General features: G+C 38.3%; 1 protein-coding gene across 1 annotated transcript in view; it reads left to right on the top strand.

Annotated features, from left to right (window-relative positions):
- The window catches only part of LOC149223212 (conserved oligomeric Golgi complex subunit 2-like), an 85,828-nt gene that overhangs the window by 34,449 nt on the left and 28,961 nt on the right, over positions 1-22,418 (top strand). The window contains exon 2 of the mRNA XM_089387830.1: positions 8,305-8,511. Coding sequence (XP_089243956.1) covers positions 8,305-8,511 — 207 coding nt within the window. The remainder of the gene's footprint in view (positions 1-8,304; positions 8,512-22,418) is intronic.

Below are 22,418 nucleotides of genomic sequence, written 5' to 3'. Positions count from 1 at the left end.
TTACAATGAATAAAATTGTGGGTGCTTCCTGAATCAATCAACACTATTACCTTTTTCTTCTTGATTTGTCCTTCTATCTTGATGGTTTGAGGAGTGGTAATTCCCGCCAATGCATTACAAGATATGGTCGGATTTATTTGTTCTTCATCTAGGCTTTGTTCCTGGAGTATATCCTCTTCTTTTGACCTTTCTTGCTCCTTTTCTTCTTCCTCTTCACAATCTATGTAGAATAATTTCTTCTCAGCACACTTATGACCTTTAGTGTATTTGCTATCACAATTGTAACAAAGCCCTTTTGCTCTTTTTTCTTCCAATTGTTGTGGTGTCAACCTTATAGGTTGTGGAAGACTAGGGGCAACAACACTTCGTCTTTATAGTTGTGAGTGGTATGCTTCCTGGTTGCCATAATTTTGCTTTCCATTTTTCTTGCTAACCTGAATGCCTTCTCTAATGAATCAGGTTCCCAAAGGCGAACATCATGTTGGATATTATCCTTTAAAGACCCTATGAACACATCAATCCTATGCTCCTCTGGAATATCTTTTACCCTTATGTTCAATTTTTGGAACTCCTCAATGTGCTCCATTATTGAACCCTTTTGTTTATCAATTGGCTAAAAAAAGTGTTGCTTTTTGTATCCTCATAATGTGCTATCAATTCTTCCGTAAAAATTGCCCAAGTGATAAATGGTTTACGAGAGCAAAGCCATTGATACCATACAAACTGATTTGGTTCCAAATATAAAGTTGCCATACGTACCTTTTGTGTGTTTTGCACATTATTGAGATCGAAGAATTGCTCCATCTGTAATATCCATGTGGCGGGATCCTTGCCATCAAACTTCCTCATATCGATTTTTGGAATATGGTGAGTCTTCGATCCAACATTAGCGTCTATGGAATCATGATTAACATTTCTTTTGTTCTCATCATGAGTTTCCTTTAGTATCCTTTCCCCCTTAGGGACCATTTCTTGTAGCAACTTATTCATATTTATCTTCAATTCGTCCATGTCTGTCTTCAAATCATCCATCTTAGCTTCCACGTCAATCATCTTAGCTTCTACGCCTTTCTTTAAACAGTCCATCTTAGCTTCTACACCTTTATTTAAACCATCCATCTTAGCTTCTACATCTTTCTTTAAACCATCCATCTTAGATTCTGTTCCCTTTTGTGCAAGGGACAGTTGTTGCACTTGGTCTTGTAATTTTGATATATCATGTTGCATTTCTTCCTCTTCTTCATGAGTCATGCTAGAGCTTTCAGGTTCCTTACTAGGTGTTTGCATTTTCTTTCCTCGGGGCATCAGTTACCGATAATAATGCTCTACTATGCCCTTTGAATTCCTTCAAAATAAATTTTCAAACCAAGTTTAAGCAAAAATTTAAGAAAATCTACACACCTTTTTTCACTTTGTAGGAGCTCGATATTGCCTCTGATGTATCTCTGTACTTTCCGATCATCTAGTTCTGAATTTGTGACCTGTAGTAGCCCTCTGTGTCCTCTTTCCAATGCCACAAGTCTGACCCAAATTGGATTCTCCAAGGAAGAGTTATGTGAAATCTCCCACAGTGACTTGCTTATAGACTAGTTCAGTAGAGCGAACTTGTATGACGTGCCACGAGTCACTGTTTCGATCTTTGAATCTGAAACATGCATACAAGAAACTACAGTCCGTCCTCTTTCTGTACCTTCTTACGAAATTTCAATCCGATCCCCAGAGAGAAAGTTATGACGATTTTCCCCAGGTCACCTGTTTTGAATGTAATTCAGGAGTCTGCAAAAAGACCAACTTCCTCAGATCATATCTCCGCAAATATCGCGCGAAAAGCTCTGAAATTCGGACCCAAGGTTCAGCGCGATTTCTTCTCAAATGGGTTTTTTTTTGCGACTTCTGAAACGTCACAGAAAAAAGTTATAGCGAAAATGCCATGATGACCTGTTTGGAGCAGCGAAACCCTATAATCCAAAGCTCTGATACCAAATGTTATGAAACCAGCTCAAGAAAAGATAGATCAACGCCTTAGAATTCAGCCTCTTCGAGGGGGCAACCTCCTTTACATTACATAAATGAACAATTCTTGGATGATTCAAATGACAAAACCTCCTTTCTATATATAGGAGTCTAAGGAGTCACAGTACAATCCAGCCGACCTAACAATAATAATATAAAGCCACAAAAATAACAATAGAGGGATTCTATGGGGCACAGTAATAACAAAATGGGGGCAATAGGGGCACAACAATATTAATAAGGGGTATAACTACAATAGTAATGGGGTAATCACTAGTATTATAGGGACCCAACAACAAGCCTTGAAGGGGATACCTAAAGAAGTGCCTCAAAGTGCCTCCATGTCCAAAAATGATGCTCTAGGTTCCCTGTGTCACCCTCTCAAGGGCTAGATGGTTGATGTGGCTCTATCTCTCTCTAACATTGGTGCTCCAATAGTGAGTACAAGTCCTCCCTTGTCATCCTAGGGATAACCATCATCATCTGGACTCTGGATCAATCATTGCCCATCAAACAATGTCAAGGCCAACTTGGGGGTGTTTTGGGTCCACTAGGTACAACATCATGTAAATGCAATACCAAGCAAGAGGAGCTTAGCATTTCAGCATCTAGGGGTGCAGCGAAACACTTTGCTCTGGAGGGGCAACACTGCACTTGCAAGGTCATCACCGCTCTCTGGAAGATGCAAAATGGCCTAGGCATGCTATGTAGTGTAGTGTTGTGATGTGCCCTCAAAGGCATTTGTTGTTGTGTGAAGAACCACTTGGCAAAACCATCTCAAGATCAAGTGAAAGCCACCAATCATTAGGTACAATGACCATAGATGCATCATAGTGGACCAGACTTAATTGTTAAGTGGATAACAACACTTCAACTTGAGATCAACTTCAAATATCTAATTAGACCAAGTTTTGTAAAAGTGTTTCCTACTTGTGTTAGGGATAGCTAGATTGTCAACCCTATTAGGTGTTTCCAACCCCTAAGGGGAGGTCACATGTCTTAGGTCAACCCTTCAATCTGTATGTGCTTGTGATTATTGTTGCAATGGAGGGGATGGACTTCAGGCCAAGATGCCATGGCCATGGGACCAACTGATGGAGGTCCATCATCCTAAGTGTATAGATGTATGGAGGGAGAAATCGTGGTAGCACGAGTTACCCGTTTCCTTGGCCCGATTTTTCCACCCCTCTGGTGCACCTTTTACTTATTTTTGATTGGGAACATAACTTAGGAGCCCAAGATTGCTATTAATGATTTAGCATTTATTTACCCATTAATGATGAGTTGATGTATTACTCATCAGGGGTGGGACATGCAAGAGTTCCTTTTTTAAGTGATGGAGCATCAAGTGCTCAAGGAATTGGGTGATGGCTAACGAGGGGGTAGAGCTCATGCCATGCTTTTTCCCACACGATAATTAATGTCTTAGACATATTTTGTATTTTAACTTATTTTTTCTTTCATTGTGACCTTTTTATGCTTTTATCATTCTTTTAGCTGCATCAACCTCCAGGGCAAAGTTTCCAGCCTAGACACAAGGATGGGGATAGGATGGTCCCAATGAACCATTAACCACAAGCCCAAAGAATGGAGATGAAGTCTAGGGAATGATGGAAAGTGGTAAGTATGGACTAATCATGGACACGTTACTCCAATCCAAGTCTCCCAAGTAGTGCCACTCCTATAACCCTAGGGCCTCAGAGGTCTCATTGGACTAGGGTTAAAAACTAACCTCCTTGGTGAAGTGAGGGAATAGGTTTAGTCAAGATCAATCAGTAATTTAGATCACCCCTTAATTTATGTTAGAATGCCCAAAGCATTAAGTAAAAGCACATGATTGCAAGATGGTTAAAGTACTTGCTGAATGATGACCCACCTTCCTTCAAGAGGAATGTTGGATAGTGAGAGGTGTCTGATCAGTGCAAATGGTGGAGGGTCATGGCATGTCATCATGTATTGAGCGATGTGGACTACTCGCTGTCCAAGGAAGGAGAAAAAATTTCAACTGTGGGCTTACCCTCTTTTTGGTGGTAACAGGGATGTCGTTGGTGCGATCAAAATTTCTGTTTCATTAATTTTCAAATGTATTTGGTAGGCTCGGTTGTTGGTATCAAAAGATTTGCATTAGGATATTGAAGATTATCACAATAGATGGGATTTTAAGCCATGATCAATTTGGACATTCCCATTGAAGAGGGGGCAAGATGTTTTAATCCTTTCACTGGTAAATGAATGGTGAGGAAATATTTTCACATATAAGGAGAGTTGTGGATAGGGAATCAGGTAATGGCTATCATGGAAAACTCTCAAGTTTCAACTAGTATCATAGGCTCTAGGTTGTGGAGAGATATGCATTCAAAACACTTTTTTAGATAATTCCATTTGACAACTTATTTAGTTAAACTTGAAGGACCATGGTCCTATCAGAAAGATTGAAGATGGTCTTATGGCTTTATTCTAAGATTTGACCACATTATCCCATTGTTGATTATCTTAATTGATAGTGAACCCTTCTAAATCATGAGACAAGATGGATTGGGTTGTGTCATGGTGTTTGGAAGCCACACTCTTTTTTCTTTCTCAACACTTCAAACAACATAATTGTAAATGTTATCTTTGAGAGAGTTTAAATTAAGGGCTTTGAACCCCCAACTATATACAACATTCTTCTCAATCATGACATGCTAACATGGAAATCTAGCAAGATTAAATTTTATATTTGAATAGAATTGAAAAAGGTATCTATGGCTTTCTCAAAAGCCTCATAGACAATGTTTTTCCATTTCATCCTTTATAGGGTTGGTTGAAGTCTGGGTTGGGTTCATAGAGTGAAAAATGTTTTTCCTTGTAATTGGAGGGTTGACAACTTTGAGAATTGTTTGGGAAAGAGTAGCATTATCATTGGCATCGCCAATAACAGGAGTAGTGTTGTTCTCAAAGTAAATTTTTCTAGCCCTAGATGACTGTTGTCTTAATGTTCACTCATTAAATATGTTATGTAACTAGATCACAAAAAACAGAAGAATAGATAGATCAACGACTTGAAAATAAACCTCTTCGAGGGGGTGACCTCCTTTTACATCACATAAATGAACAATTCTTGGATGATACAAATGGAAAGATCTTCTTGGTATATATAGGAGTCTAAAGGGTCACAATATAATCAAGGCCTACATAACCATAATAATGTAAGGGCACAACAATAACAATAATGGGATTTTATGGGGCACAACAATAACAATATGGGGGCTACACTAGTATTATAGGGACCTAACATGCCCCTCTCCTTAAAAAAAGTGTTGTCCTCAATGCTTGAGTAGTTCTGGATGCTTCTGTATAAAATACTCATCCTCCCATGTGGAATCTTTAGTAGATAAGTTCTTCCACTTAATGAGATACTTCGAAATTGACCGATTCCGCAGCTGCCAGGTTATTGTTTCCGCGATTGCTTCAGGCTCCAATATGATTTTTCCTTGTCAAGTTCTGGCAATATTGTTTGAAATGGGAGCTTGTCACTTATAACTTTCTTTAAGCATGAAACATGGAAAACTGGGTGTACTCGGGAAGATGCATGCAACTCCAATTTGTATGCCATAGTACCAATCTTTTGCAACACCTTGTAAGGACCATAGTACTTGGGTGATAATTTATTATCCTTCTTAGCTTGATTGAGGGACATTTGTTTGTATGGTTGTAGCCATAAAAATACCCAATCACCTATGTCAAAACTTCTTTCACTGCGATGCTGATCTGCCTATTGTTTCATTCAATTTTGTGCCAGAGTGAGGTTATCCTTTAAGAGTTGGAGGTTGAACCTTAGAATTTTCTCTTAAAGACGATGTGATGGATGGTGGATAATATCCATAAAGTGCCATAAATGGGGTCAATTTTGTTGCAGTATGGAAGGAAGTGTTATACCACCATTTTGTCAAAGGTAACCACTTGACCCATTGCGTTTGTTTATCAGATACAAAACAATGAAGATATCCTTCCAAACATTTGTTCACTATCTCAGTTTGCCTCTCGGATTGAGGATGATAAGATGAGCTATGAGCTAATTGAGTACCAAGACAAGAAAATAATTTTGTCCAAAAATTTCCAATGAAAATGGGATCTCTATCACTTACAATAATCTTTGGGTTTCCATGTAGCTTTTGAACTGTTTCCATAAATGCAGTAGTGACTGTACTCGCTTTGAAATGATGAGATAGTGCACACAAGGGTGCATACTTGGTAAGTTTATCAACTACCACCATGATGACACTCTTTCCTTTGGACTTAGGCATGCTATACAATGATATCCTAGCACTTCCCTACATTTTTCATCTTTCCTATTTTTTAGGAGTTGGATTGCTATCTTAAAGCATGTTTATTATTGGCAAGTGAGGGCACCATGCTCAAGGTTGCAGTGTGACATGTGGCAACATCATTCTCAAGGTTCAAGTGTGACACATGGGAACATCATTCTTAAGGAAACACTATGCACCTCCTTTGGTAAATTTGACAGTGAGCTAAAAAGTTGGCTGCATGCTTCAGATCTATTTTCAGTGGTTGCCTCATCAATTATTTTTGGCAAAGAAGGGTGCCTAGGTCAATTGATTCCTCCTTGCTAGCTTTGGAAACTAGGAGATGATTATTTTTAGAGAAGGTGACCTCATTGATTTGTGTGCATGAGAAAAGGGAAATTTATTACTGGATAGGGAGTTTATTTTGGAAATTTGGTGAGTTTTTACTTATTGATCACACTAACAAGCAAAAATATCCAAGATTTGATCATAAAAAAGGCATAGTTCTGGGCCTACGCAAACTAGAACACCTTTTTCGAAGCCAGACTAGATTTCTATCAGGAACTCTACCTAATCTGGTAAGTGTATCAAGTTCTTTGGTAAGTTCATCCACTTCCACTTCAACTTTTTTGACAAGCTCTGTAGTGAGTGTAACTTCGACACGTTTCTAGAGGAGGAGGGGAGCAAATCCCCAAATAACTTCTTCGATGCCCTTTTGATCTGCTGAAGCAGCTGGTTGATGAAGAAACATCCCATTGGAAAACCCTCGTTTGGCCAAAAGAAATTCATAAGTGCTTAAATCTTTGAGAAAATCTACATTAAAAGGACAGTAAATCTGCAATTTAAAATTCATTTGTTCTCTCTGAAATCAGCTTAATATTCACTGGATTGAACTTTAAACTTTTGAAACAGTTGATCAAAGCTGAAAATCCACTGTAGAACCCTTTAAGTCTTCTTGGCAATGGTCCAGATTAGCTGTAAATCTAGTGGAGAACACTAAAAGATGTTTCAAAATCTTGAGAAGGCCCAACAAAGAAGAAAACAACAGATGAGTAATGAAAAGATAAATGAGCTTTCACCAGCCAGTTTCAACGACAAATTCAACAGCAAGTTTTGTGAGACTTGCAAGTCTGTACAAGTTTTATGCAAAGCTCGCCAGGTATTCACAAATTTTATTGGATTTGACCAAGCCAAACCAAATTTTGGCTGAGAAACTTTGTTTTGCTAACAAGTGGAATAGAATCAGTGACCGTCACCAGTACTTACTGAAAGTCCTTTTGCTTTACCTTTTTTAGAACTTTCTCATAGTCAAGAGCACCCATAAGAAACAGGACCTACCTTGATTTTCTAAATTGGAACATGATGAGGGCGCCATTGTATAAATTGCTGTGTCATGACGCCAGTATTACTTCCTAGGGTTTCCTGTGCACGTCAGCTGTCTGAAGTTTGAACTTTTGTTTGGGTGCTTTCCACACCCGTTAATTTCAAAAATTTAGCACTGGTCCTTTAGAGTGTTCTCTATTTAAATGTTCACTCATGTTTTGATTCATTGGCTCTGTGATAATACTCATTTTAAATATTAATTTACGCTGCCCATTGAAAATAACTTGTATCATTATATGATTACGCACTTTGATTTCTGCAATTATTGATAGCATTGGCTGTGGCAGCCTTGTCTGTTCAAACCTGGCTGAACACTTTAGTTTTGACATTGAGCTAGCAAACTTTGTACCATGTCATGTTCTCAGTAGGTATTTTACTCCCTATTTCTCAATGAGGATAAAACAGTTAAATGCAAATCAGGTATGTGACCATCTTAGTGAATAAGCAAACGGGAGGTTTGGAATTTGATTAAAACTTAATGATTAAAACCAGTTTTATTTTATGGTAGCTGATATTTTGAATTCGTGCTAGAGTTTTAAAACACCAGAATTGAACACAATTTTATTTTTATTTCAATAGGTTAAAACCTTGAACTGATTTTTTTAGGAAAATAATTGTGCAGGTAGAGAAACTGATGGTGGAATTGCAAAGCATGCCTGAAGAAGGACCCATTTCTCAACTTGAGCCAGCTAGCAAGAGTTCCTTTAGCAATGGTACCATGGCAGAGATATCTGAGAATGGTGCAAATCTTGAGGAAACTCGAAGCATGCTTTTGGAACGAATTGCAAGTGAAATGAATCGCTTGAAGTTTTATATTGCTCGTGCACAGGTCTGTCTCATTCTCTCTTTCTTTCACTATCTTATATTGAACGTACCATTTACACTCTTGTAGTCTTGATTTGCCTATGAATATTATATCACTAGCAAAAGTTTGACTAATGTTCCATTATGTTTGCAATATGGTTGTAAGCTATAAATTATGCAAGTGATGCATATGGATTCTTAAGTAAAACGGAAATAACAACAATGGCACACCCAGATTACACAACAATTTACTCTAGAAACCTTTAATTGGGAAACTAGCCTATCTTAGAGCGGCATCTCTATCTTCTTCATTGTATTAACTTGACTGTTCACAATTGAATATCTAGTTATTTTGCAAAATGCAAAACCCTAATCCGTAGTCCTGAAGTAGATTACAGTGGTCTCAAAAACCATTGGTTAAAAAAGCCCAAAAATAGGCTGAAGATGAACCCCACTCAAAAAAATTCATGGCACTGACTTGAACCTCAATGTCCCTCGCTACTGCCGCTCCTCATAATCTGTTTCAGTGCCCTCCCACTAGTGCTGATATTGGATTTGCACTTGTTGTAGTCCACATGCAAAGAATATAACACATCTCTAACATTCTCCTACTTGTTTTCTTTGAAAAACATGGGTTTGAAGATTTATAAGGTCACAGGTTTAGGGCAACAATGCCCATTACTTCTCTATAGCAAGGGAACTTCTCAATATGAATAGACCTTCTTAATGAGACTACTGTTGAGAAAGATGGTACTAAGGAAGTGTTTCTTAGGCATTTATCCTTTTGGCCTAGGAAGACACATTAATAATCTTTTTGTCTAGGGACATTAAGAGTTTATTAATATCTTGGAGCAAAAGTACTTTTTATGAGATATGTACCATGTATTTTAATTTATTAAAGTCACAAGTATTATTAAAGTGACTTTATGTGAAAAGTACAAAGTGACTTTATATTATTAAAGTGACTTTTATGTTTTAAAAGTCACTTTATGAGAGAAAAAGTGCACAACGTCAATAACATGTCAAAGTGACTAGGAGGTTTTTTAAGTGAGGGGGACCACATAAGAGAGGGGGTCAAGAGAGGGTGAAATCGCCACCCTTGATCTAATGAGCTGAGATTTAATCTCAACCATTAGATCACTAGGGTTAGGTATTTCATCTTATGAAGAGACAAAAAGGGAAAAAGGAGGGAAGAGGAGTATTATTCTCTCAAGAGCATTTTGAGAGAAAGGAAGAGAGAGCTAATGAGGAGCTCGAGCCAGCGAAGGGGAGGAGCACACAAGCCAGTGTTTAAGGTTTGTGCAAAAAGGGAGAGCCTCATTCTTCTCATGAAATTTGAGGAGAACGTAGGAGGTTGTGAGAAAAAACTCGTGCTTGCAAAGGAGTAAGCAAAGGAGAGAAAGGAGGCAGATTGTAGGTGAAAGAAAGGAGTCGAACAGCTTGGAGAGGAGCCCGAATTCCTAGAGACATTCAGGCTCGAACTTCCAGTTGATAACACAGGATTCAAACCCGTGATCTTCATTTCAAGTGTAGAGGCCGAGTTTAGAGATGAGTTTGCAGGCTAGTTTATACATGTTGATGACAGGTTGTTCAACCGAGTTTGCTACAGGATTCATCTCAAGTTTGTATCTGAAAATTTTCGCTGGGTATTAGCCTCTTCTAGGCCGAGATTTGTGGCTATGTTCAGGCCAAGTTCCAGGAGAAGTCTAGGCCGAAAATTTTGGGTGAGCAGACCCATAACACTTCAGATTGTCAGTGATTTTATTGAGGTTACTTCAGCATAGAAATTGGAGTCTTCTGGTTAGAGTTTAAGGCTCGTGTTTCCAAGAGAAGTTCTGCTAAGGCCCAAAATTCGTGGCATTGGCACAGAGTACTAGCAAAGAATTTGAGACTGAGAATCAGTCTGAGTTAAGGATTGTGTGGTGGCTCCAATTCCTTGTATTCACACAGTGTCATTAGGAAACTCAAATAATGGAGATAACTGATTTTTCTTTCTATGTACAAATCTCCTTAAAAGTAATATAAAGACTCCCTTAGAACTGGTTTTCCCCTTGTGGGTTTTTCCAGGGTGAGTTGACCAAAAACAACTATGTACATGTGTAAAATTTATGTGTGTGAGCATGCTTGTTTATTTCTTATATCAGTTGGAAAATTAAATGGTAAAGTGGCTCTATAATGTTTCAAGAAAAACTTGCATAAAGTTTATATCAACTAACTGTTTGGGGTTCTGGGATTTAACGTCATGCAAAACAACGTGAAACTGGATGGGCTACAAGTTACAACAAAACTATATTTACCTACATGGTATTAGAGCTTGGAAAACTCCAGATTTGAGAAAGGAACCTTCAGAATCCAGATCTGACGAAACCTCAGCTCATAAGAAAGACCAACAAGCACCTTCTGCTAAAACAGTGAGAAGGCCAACCTAAAACCATCTTTAGAAACCCAAAGGACTGTTGGTTGAGAGGGAGGAAGGCTGCCTATTAACAGATCTGAAATTTTGTTAGTCATGGCTACTGGTATAAGGGTGGAGGATGTTGGAAAATGTAACTAGTTTCTGTCTTCATAATTGTCATTGTACTCATGTCAATATGTATATCTTATGTAACAAGCAAAAGAAGAAAGAAAAATTATTATTTTAGAGCATGGGTTTCATGCTTCTTTTGATGGTCTTCTAGGTAAAAGCACGTTCTTCATGCTTTTAGGGTTTGTTAGGTCATAAGATTTATTGTCATGAGTCAAGAGAGTCAATGTCATGAATATAAGACCCACCTGGGCAAGATGTACCTTGTAAAATAATTTATTTGGAGTCTAGAAAGTCCTGGAAGCTTCCTAGCACAAGTTGGTGTTGAAAAGTGTAACTAGATTTGGTCTTCATAATGACATGTAAATATGATTTTATGAAATAAGATGTAAATAAAGAAAAATGAAATTATTTTATCGACTTGCTTCATGGGTTTCATGAGCAAGGGTTTTTGTTTTTTGAGTCAAGACTCCAATTGAGAGTCTTTAGGATTTATTTGTCATCTAGCCATAAAATGTAAGAGTCATTGTCATGTAAATGAAGTCATGTTACACTTTGTAAAAGGTCAATATTATCTATGTAAAGCATCCTTCAAGAACTTGTCACCATACCTCTTCAAGTCGGCCTACAAATGATAAGGAAGCTGCTAGATCAAGTCGGCTTAACTCCAGCTGTCAAGTCGGCTTAAAGGGCAGCGAAGGAGGTGTATATATAGCCTAACTCGTCCTCCATTTGAAGACAAGAAACTCGACTTACTTGAGATAAGAAGAAGTGCGAAGATAGGGTAAAAAGGAAGAGCAAAGAAGGGGCTAGAAGAGGAGTACGAAAGAAAGAAAAGCGAAGTTTCTTCTGGGCTATACGAAGACAAGAAGGGTTTCTTCTGGGACAACGAAGTTTCTTCTGGGCAATAGAATCTTTTGGGACAATGAAATTTCCTCTGGGCAGCAAAATCTTCTGGGGCAGTGAAGTCTGGGTAGCAAAATCTTCTGGGAAGTGCGAAGTTAGGGCAGCTAGAGAAAGACCCTTTTGGGAGGTCGAAGTAAATACCTAGAGACTGAGATTTTCTAGGGAAGTCGAGGAGATGCAGTAAGAAGGATAGAGATTGAGTTTCTCTGGAAGAAGCCGAGGAAAGCAATGTGAGAAAGACAGAATGAAGGAAGAGGCAGAGTATCAAGGTTGGTGACAAGGTTTTTGGAAGGATACTAGAGTCAAGGGTTTGTGTAATGGTCTTGGTACTTATCAATTGAAGATCTAGAAGAAGAATTTTGATCGGGTTTTCCTCTCAAGAGGTGAGAGGTTTTGGCCTTGGCTGGAGAAGCCTATACACTGTGTCACTTGTCTCTTTTGTTATTGCATATTGGTAATTGTCTTGATGAAAGAACACATTAATAAGCTAACGAAGAATTGATTATAATATTAAGAAGAAAAAAGAGCATCACAAGCAATTATCAAGAAGAGAAATTGTTATTTATTGAATGCCCTAGATTTCTCAACAGTTGGCCCTAGCAACTTCAAGTCAACCTACAAGAAGGTACTCGAACCCCTTAGATGTGTATAAATACAAGCATCTTCGATCTCATTTAGCACTCATCCACTCACGAGTTTGATCTCCCAAGAAAAGTTCGATCTGAAGCTAAGAAGACTAAGAAGGCTAGAGCGAAGATCAAGGAAGGAAGAAAAAGTCTTGAATATTTTTTTTGGGCTCTATCTCTCTCACATGTGCAAAGAATTAGGGTTTCTGCAGCTTCAAGGAAGGCCAAAATTGCAGGTCCGAATTGCAAAAGAACAAGTTGTAGGATCGAGTTGCTGGAAGAGCGAATATTTTGATTTGACCTCATTGACTTTGAGAAACATTGTCTTGCTCAAAGGAAGATCTCTTGAAGAATTGTCCTAGGGTTTTTGCAGCAACTATAGGGCCGAAGTTGAAGTTGGAAACAGGTTGAAGCAGGATTGATATTTGTTGATATGATCCACTTGGAAGGGCTTCTTGGAGGGTTGACTTGGTGCTTGGAGGAGGACTTGGTCTAGGGTTTGGGTCTTGGTTGTCTCATTTGAAGCAGATTCTATAAGAAGAGAAGAGATTTTCTGGGTTTTCCCCTTGGAGGGGTTTTGTCCTAGCTTGGAGCCTAATTTCTATGTCCATTGTCTTTATTCTTTTGCTCTTGATATTTGTTTGATGAAAAGATCTAATAAAGAAACACATGACGATAAATAAAGTTCACAAGAAATATATAATGATTAAGGAGAAATTGAATTAATAGCTTTCCCACTGCATTCTCCAACATGGTATCAGAGCTAAGGTGAACAATAGAAGTCAGTTGAAAGGACACAAAGAAGGATTTGCTTGTCAAGGGGAATCATTTGCAGAAGGACACAAGGAAAGAAGAAGAAAACCTATTGATCTAGAAAGAAGGTTTCCACATCAAGCTTTTGTTGAAGAAGACCTCATCATCAAGGTCTCATTAAAGGAAGGAAGGAAAAGTCCTTATTCTCTAGTGCATCATCTTGAAGTAGAGGAAGCATCAAGGGATCTTGATATCATCATTCACTCTTTGAAGCTATCATTGTTGAAGGCATCCTATAATACATCTTTCTAGGGCATCTTTGAAGTCTCCTTGGAGGTCTTGCAAACATCAAGATTGTTGGAGGCATCATCAAGACGAAGGACTCTTGGTTGACAAATAAGTGTTAGATTGTGTTCTATATCTCAATCTAGAGATCATATGGCTACATTTTACTAGAAAAGCAACAAGCTTGTTGGGCTAGCAAACTTCCTAGCATGGAAGAAGAGGATTGACTTGGCACTCACAGAGAATGAAGTCATGGAGTATGTCCTTGGAGAAGTAGTTGAACCAAGCAAAGAGAAGACTCAAGAATTAGCAAAATACAAGAAGGGAGAAGTAAGGGCACAAAGGATTATCGTTGAATCCCTCAAAGATCATCTTGTTCCCTTTGTTGCAGATTTGAAGACATCAAAGGCTATGTATGATAAGTTGGTAAAGTTGTACTCTATAAGTACACAAGGTCAAAATATTTCCTTGAGGAATCAATTATATAGGATAAGGAAATCAAAGGATGAAGACATGGCCACCTATCTGATGAAGATCTCACAAATAAGAGATCAATTACAAGGGCTTGGAGAGATTGTTACAAATTCTGAGATGACTATATGTGTACTAAATGCTTTTCCACCTAATTGGAGTAGCTTTGCAACAAGCATCTACTAAAAAAAAGATACTACACTAGTCGATGAATTGTGGGCTCAATGTATCTTGGAAGAATCTAGGATCAAGGCAAAGGTTGATACTGAGTCAAATGAAAGGTCTCAAGCCTTCATTGCAAGAACCAAGAAGTTGAGGAAAAAGGTAAGTTTGGAAAGTCCAAGAAGAAAGACATGTTCAAGATTCAATGCTTTGGATGCAATGAGTATGGGCACTATAAAAGGGATTGTCCAAATACTAAGGTGAACAACAAAAGGAAGGAAAAAAGTGAAGCTCACATAGTTGAGGAAAGGGGAGAACTTGAGAAGAAGTCGAAATGAGAAGATCCCAAGGATCTCTATTATTGAAGGAAGTCTCATCTCTGTTAGGTTCTTTATTTTTGTCTTTCTTTTATTTAGTAGAAAGTAGAGTAGCATGCATTATTGTATACTCTAAAAGAGTCTTGATTTTGTAAAAGGCATGGCATCATAGATAGAAGCACATGATAGTAGAAAGATTAGAATCTACTTGTTTAATTTGCTTTGGAAAGATCATCTAGTTTAAAAAGAATGAGAAGTTTGGGACCATATTGTATGTTATTGTTCCTCTGGCATTTTCTAACATCATGTTAGAGGTAGTCATTTCGCAAAGAAGGATCCTCAAAATACTATAAGAATCATCATTATGGAAGGTTCTTGGAAGCAACATTATGATTGGTATATATTCTATCTAGTATGGAAATAATACTCTTAAAGGATGAAGGAATGCAAATTGTCAAAGTTGTAGGTCTTTCTTGTGAAAAGAAACCTATCTTCATCATGTACAGGAAGCAAGAAGAAATGGCTAGATGATTGTATGAAAAGAAAAGTAACTCTTCTTTAGGGTATGGTTCATATACAAGAATCATGAAGGAAGAGTTAGTTATGTCAATGTGCTCGGTAAGTCTTCCATGTGGCTACATGGTGCTTGAAAATAGAAATTTGGCATGATGTGAAATGGATGGAGATCGAGACTCTCTCACAAGATTGCATGGCATAAATATAACAATAATGATCAACATCAAGTATAGTCTTCGGAAGAGGAGTTAACAATGACAACTCCAAGGAAGATATTACAACTTGGTAATCAAGCTTGACCCATGGGCACTTTGATTAAAATGATTGCATGGAGAGAGATTCATATGGAGATGGATCATGCGAAACGATGTTGATCTCGAAGAAACTCAAGTAAGCTGATGCTTTGATGAGAGGGCCATGATGACAAGGTAAGTCTGATATCTAATATTGTGATATTGGTTATCTGGTTAGCATATTGTTTTGCTATCTGGTAGGATATTGTATGAATGCATGATGATAGTTGAGGCAAGTTCAACTGTGGACGTTGAACTCAATTCAACGAACATATGAATCAAGTATATGGTTTTGGCAATTAAGAAGTCAAGGTGTTCACATCATCACCTTGGGATTGAAAGGTAGCAGTGAAAGAAGATAACCTAATGTTCATCAACAAAGATCACTTTCATGTTTAAGAGGGAGCTATGACTAGCTTGAAGTTTGAAAAGGCTCAATATAATGCCTTCATTGATGATGACTAGAGGAAAGTGATATGCAAGATTGATGGCCTGAACCCTGTCACAAGATTGAAGAAAGAAGATGGCTCCATGATACCCAAGAAGGAAGAAAGCTCGATATAATGAGATACAAAGGAAAGAGGGAGCCATGCAGCTATCTCCATGAAGAACTGATAGTTGATACATTTATGAAGACAAGCTATAAAGCTTGTGGTGATGACTTCCCAAATTGGAAGGAAGTCAGGGATCTCCTCTATATTTGAGAGGGAGAAAAGGAGTCTCCTTAAATAGGAGCAAGGATCTATTTCTAATCAAGAGGGAATGGGGATATACTCTCTGGTTGAGAGGGAGTGATGATGGACATCACATTTGTATTCTCTTCTTCATGTGTCATGCACTTGACCAAGACTAACAACCGTAAGTCTAAGTGAAGGCCTTGGAGAGAAGATGGTGGATGGAGGATTGATAAGAATTTGTGATTACCTTGAGGATATAAAATCCAAGACAGGAAATGGACTGCCACTCTTTGAGGATTGGACAGGTATCCAAGACAAGAGTGGTCGAAGAAGATCAATATTATTTGAGGATTGGGAATCCAAGATAAGAATAGTCCTAAAAGAAATGTGCCTTGTAGAGGTAGTGTGGTATCTCACGTAAAACCTCCCAACATTATGCTCTTGTATATGAAAGAGCTTGTCAAAGTTAAGGCCTTACTATGTTGACAATGTTGGTCATGATGTTGATGCTTAAAGATGGCTTACCAATCTAAATCTTCTTATGAGAACTCTTTAGTTTGAGAATAAAAGTTATTCATGTACGAGGGTTTGCAATTATGAATACCTCCCTAGTTAAGAGGGAGTGTTGGAAAATGTAACTAGTTTTAGTCTTCATAATTGTCATTGTACTCATGTCAATATGTATATCTTATGTAACAAGCAAAAGAAGAAAGAAAAAATATTTTTAGAGCATGGGTTTCATGCTTCTTGTTGATACCTAGCATTTTCGTTATGCTTCTAGGGTTTGTTAGGTCAAAAGATTTATTGTCATGAGTCAAGAGAGTCAATGTCATGAATGTAAGACCCGTATGGGCAAGATGTACCTTGTAAAATAATTTATTTTGAGTCTAGAAAGTCTTGGAAGCCTCCTAGTGTTGAAAAATGTGTAACTAGGTTAGTCTTCATAAGTATGAAATGTACTCTTGTAAATAATAAAATGAAAAGAAATTATTATTATTGGAGCATGGGTTTCATGCCCAAGTTCTTTTATAGGTCAAGCACTCATTATGTGCTTCTAGGGTTTGTCCTAGGTTTAAGAGTCATTGTCATATATTGAAGACCCTATGGGCACATTTGTAAAGAAAAATATTTTTGTCTTTAAAGTGTCGAAATACCTCCAATATCAAGTCAACCTAGAAATTGTCAAGTTGGCCTACATGAAGAGCCACGTCTACCCTTGAAAGGAGCCTATATATAGAAAGGAACTCATCCTCCATTGGACACACTCACTCATCTCATTCTATGTGAAGAAGAGGAAGAAGAAAGGTCGAAGAAGAAAGTACGAAGAGGAAGTCAAAGAAGTCGAAGTGCTTAGGCTAGTTCTCTCTCTTGTTATGCACGAAGTTAGGATTTCTGCACTAGGACTATCTCTAGTTCGATCTTGGAAGAAAGAGAGAAGGGAAGGCAAGCAAAGGTCACTTAGGGTGTCTCACTAGCCCTAAGTATCAAGAAAGGCAAGCGAAGGGAAGAGAAGGCAAGACGAAGGAGATCGAAGTCTCTAAGAGAAGCAACAACAGATTTTGGAAGACAAAATTTCGGATCTACAGTCGGAGGTCGAAGTCCTTGCAATGGGAGGCCGAATTGATCTTGATCTTGGAGGGTATTTGTCTAAGTCACTAGGTCATGGTATTCGTCAATTGAAAGATCTATAAGAAGAGAAGAGATTTAAGGGTTTTCCCCTCAAGAGGAGGGGTTTTGGCCCTGGCTTGCAACCTATATACTGTGTCATTGTTCTTATTGTTTTGGTAGCTGTTTGATGTATCTCACACTGTAATAATAAGGAACAAAGCTAATAAGGAAAAAGGTAACACAAATAGTTATCAAGAAAAGAGAATTAACATACTTACTGCCCTATTGAATTCTCAACATGGTATCAGAGCTAAGGTTATCTAAGGGCATCATGAAGATATCCTCTACAATGAAGAAGTTCATCAAGAAGATCGCAAGCCATCTCAAGAAAGGTATCAAGGAAGCATGGAGTTTCTTATTTACTTCAAAGAAGGTATCAGTCAAAGAAACAAATGAAGGTCTCTTCTCGGCTCTCTCTGGCACATTCCAAGATGAAGACATTTGGGTAATTGACAGTGGTGCATCAAGGCACATGACTGGCCATTCCAATCGATTGAAGACCTTATCAAAAGGAAAATCCACTTATTCAGTGGAGCTTGGAGATAACAAGAGCTATCCCGTGAAAGGCATTGGATCAACCTCCATAAAGCTGGAAGACGGAAGCAACATTCACCTCAACAACATTCTATTTGTTCCAGGTTTGCACAAGAACTTACTTTCTATTTCAAGTCTAGAAGATAAGGGTGATAGAATAGCCTTCATTGATGGAAAGGTCGTTGTTTGGGTAAAGACTCAAGTATAGATCAAACCAAAGTTATTGGCATTTGAGAAGGAAGACTCTACACACTGATATCTCCCGTGGCCCAAACCCTAGTTCACATTGAGATTAGCCCATGTGAACTTTGGCATCGAAGATTTGGTCATCTACATTTCAAAATCCTTCCAACTCTAAGTTCCATAGTAGATGGAATTCCTAATCTGAAGGAAGATCATGAAGGTGTTTGTAAGGGGTGTGAATTGGGTGACAATACCAAGAGACCATTTGGAAGCAATGCTTCACGGTCAAAAGAAATCTTGGATCTCATTCACTCGATGTATGTGGCCGTATGACTCCTAAATCACTTGGAGGTCACCTATATTATGTCACATTTATAGATGATCATTCAAGTAAGACCTCGGTTTACTTAATGAAAACCAAGGATGAAGTATCTACAAAATTTCAAGAATTCAAAGTGAAGTGGAGAACCTTACAGAAAGAAGAATCAAGATACTAAGATCTGATAATGGAGGAGAATACACATCCAAAGAAATTATAGCATTCTGTAAGGAGTCTGGGATTAAGAGGGAGTTGATAGTCCCATATAATCCCGAACAAAATGGGGTTGCAGAAAGAAAGAATAGATCCATTGAAGAAAGTGTAAAAGCAATGTTACACGATCAGGATCTACTTAGATTTTTGTGGGGAGAAGCCTCGAAGACAGCTGTCTACATTCAATACTCTGAAACTCTGAAACAAGTGTTCACTAGAAAGAAGCCATCTATAGATCATCTCTGGATCTTTGGGTGTCTCGTGTATATCCATATACCAAAGGACAAAAGAAAGAAGCTGGATCCTTCCGGCATGAAGGGAACATTTGTTGGGTATAGCAACTCATCAAAACCTTATAGGATCTACATGAAAGATGGACATCACATAGAAGTCAGTCGTGATGTCATAGTTGATGAGAGCATAACATTCAAGAAATCAAAGGAACTTTCCATAGACTCTAATGATGAAGAACTTTCGATATTTGAGGAGGAAGTTGACCAAGGGAAAGAAGAATCACACCATGAAGAAGAAGGTCCCTGTGAACCTGTTCAACCTGTGGTCATCCCTGAAACAAGGAAAAGACCTAATTGGTTGAAACCTACACTACTTGATGCAGAAGGTCATGGAGCAATGACAAGTTCATTTAGAGAAAGCAAGAAACCTAAGAGGTATTCTGGATATGCTGCATACATGACAATTGATAGAAGCAGAACCGTCCTCCTTTGAAAAGGCTATAAATAATCAAGAATGGAAGGATGCCATGAATGAAGAGTATCAATCTATAATGAAGAATAGAGTCTGGGAGATCGTACCTAGGCCCGAAGACAAATCTGTGGTTACTTCCAAGTGGATCAATAAGATCAAACATGTAGCTGATGGAAGTATAGATAAGTATAAAGCAAGATTTGTGGCTAGAGGCTTCTCTCAACTTGAAGGCATCAACTATGAAGAGACATTTGCTCCAACAAAAAGATATACAATGTTTCGATCATTAGTCTCTCTGGCAGTATCAATGGGATAGAACATCCACCAAATGGATGTCAAGACTGCGTTTTTGAATGGCACAATAGATGAAGAATTCCTATATAGAGCAACCCTTGGGATTCAAAGTTAAAGATAAGAAGGCATATGTTTGCGGATTGAATAAAGCATTATATGGCCTCAAGAAACCACCAAGGGCATGGTATGCTAGAATGGATACATACCTACAAAGAATAGGCTTCACAAAAAGCTTTGTTGATTCAAACCTTTACATTAAGTTTGTAAATGGTGAACTTGTAATCTTTCTTTTGTATGTAGATGATTTTCTCTTGACAGGTGTAGAAGGTAGAATTGAAGGATGTAAGAATGTAAGAAGCAACTAGCAACAGAATTTGATATGAAGGATCTTGGGTTGATGCATTACTATTTGGGACTAGAATTCTGGCAAGGACCTGATGAAGTTTATTTGGGTAAAGGAACGTACGTGATCGAGATACTGAAAAGGTTTGACATGATGGATTGCAAACCTATGACCACTCCAATGATCACAAACTTGAAGAGACTAAGGAGTTCTGAATCTAGCCTTGTGGAACTTTCCAAGTATAGGCAACTTATTGGCTCATTGATGTACTTGGTGAACACTCGACCAAACATATGCTTTGCAGTAAATGTTCTCAGTCAATTCCAAGTGGAGTTGAAGCATGATCATTGGGTAGCAACAAAACATATTCTGAGATATCTGCGAGGAACCATCCACTACTGTCTGAAGTATGATAGAAGGAATGATGTCCAACTAATTGGATATACAGATTCCGACTAGGGAGGCAGTGAGCAAGATGGAAGGAGCACTACAGGAGGATGTTTCAGTTTGGGATCCTCCATGGTCTCATGGATGAGTAGAAAGCAAGACACAGTTGCTTTGAGTAGTGCTGAGGTTGAATATGTTGTAGCCTGTGAAGTAAGCAGAGAAGTAGTATGGTTAAGGAAGCTGCTATTTGACCTATTTGAAGGACCAATGAACCCTACAGTGATACTTTGTGATAACACCAATTGTATACGCTTGTCTGAAGATCCAATGTTTCATGGACAGACAAAGCTTATAAACAACAAGTATCACTATATTCGAGAGCTAGCACAAAATGGTGTGCTACAGCTACAGTATATCTCCACTGATGAGTACGTAGCTGACATATTGACAAAGTCACTTCCAAACAAGAGGCTTGTATATTTGAGAGACAAGCTTGGTTTGGTTGATATATCCTCCCTAATTGAGAGGGAGAGATAGACACTACATTCTTGTCTTCCTTTGGGAAGAAAGAATGGAGGATTGGGTAACCATCTAGCATTCGATACTCTTTGAGAATGTGGTAGGGCATTTAAGACAAGAGTAGTCGTGGACCTATACTCTTTGAGGACTAGCTATCCAAGATAAGAATAGTCCAAAGGAAGGTCATACTCAGTGAACACCTGGGTGGAGTATGTACCTTGCGAGAAAATGATTATGGTGTCTATGAATCATTGGTCTCGCCAGCATTGTGCTCTAATCATGTGGATAGAGCTGTTAGTCAAGGCTTTGTTATGTTACAATGCTGGTCGATATGATGCTAAACAGATGGGTTACCAATCCGACTCTTTTTATGAGATCTCTTCACATTGAGAATGACCATGTACCTCTTATGAATACCTCCCTAGTTAAGAGGGAGTGTTGAAAAATGTGTAACTAGGTTCGGTCTTTATAAGTATGAAACGTACTCTTGTAAATAATAAAATGAAAAGAAATTATTATAATTGGAGCATGGGTTTCATGCCCAAGTTCTTTTATAGGTCAAGCACTCATTGTGTGCTTCCAGGGTTTGTCCTAGGTTTAAGAGTCATTGTCATATATGAAGACCCTATAGGCACATTGTATCTTGTAAATAAAAATATATTTTTGTCTTTAAAGTGTCGAAATACCTCCAAGATCAAGTCAACCTAGAAGTTGTCAAGTTGGCCTACATGAAGAGCCACGTCTACCCTTGAAAGGAGCCTATATATAGAAAGGAACTCATCCTCCATTGGACACACTCACACATGTCATTCTATGGGAAGAAGAGGAAGAAGAAAGGTAGAAGAAGAAAGTACGAAGAGGAAGTCAAAGAAGTCGAAGTGCTTGGGCTAGTTCTCTCTCTCTTGTTATAGACGAAGTTAGGGTTTCTGCGCTGGGAATATCTCTAGTTCGATCTTGGAAGAAAGAGAGAAGGGAAGGCAAGCAAAGGTCACTTAGGGTGTCTCACTAGCCCTAAATCTCAAGACAAGGAAAGCGAAGGGAAGAGAAGGCTAGACGAACGAGATCGAAGTCTCTAAGAGATGTAGCAGCAGTTGCCGAAAGACAGAATTTTGGATCTACAGTAGGAGGTCGAAGTCCTTGTAGTGGGAGGATAAGTTAATCTTGATCTTGGCAGGGTATTTGTTTGAGTTTACTAGGTCATGTAATCGTCAATTGAAAGATCTATAAGAAGAGGAGA

Source organism: Pinus tabuliformis, chromosome Q, assembly GCF_031772625.1.
Source record: "Pinus tabuliformis cultivar Carrire ecotype Pingquan chromosome Q, CPIR1, whole genome shotgun sequence".
In the NCBI taxonomy this organism is placed as follows: Eukaryota; Viridiplantae; Streptophyta; class Pinopsida; order Pinales; family Pinaceae; genus Pinus; species Pinus tabuliformis.
This window is presented reverse-complemented; position numbering and strand designations above follow the sequence as displayed.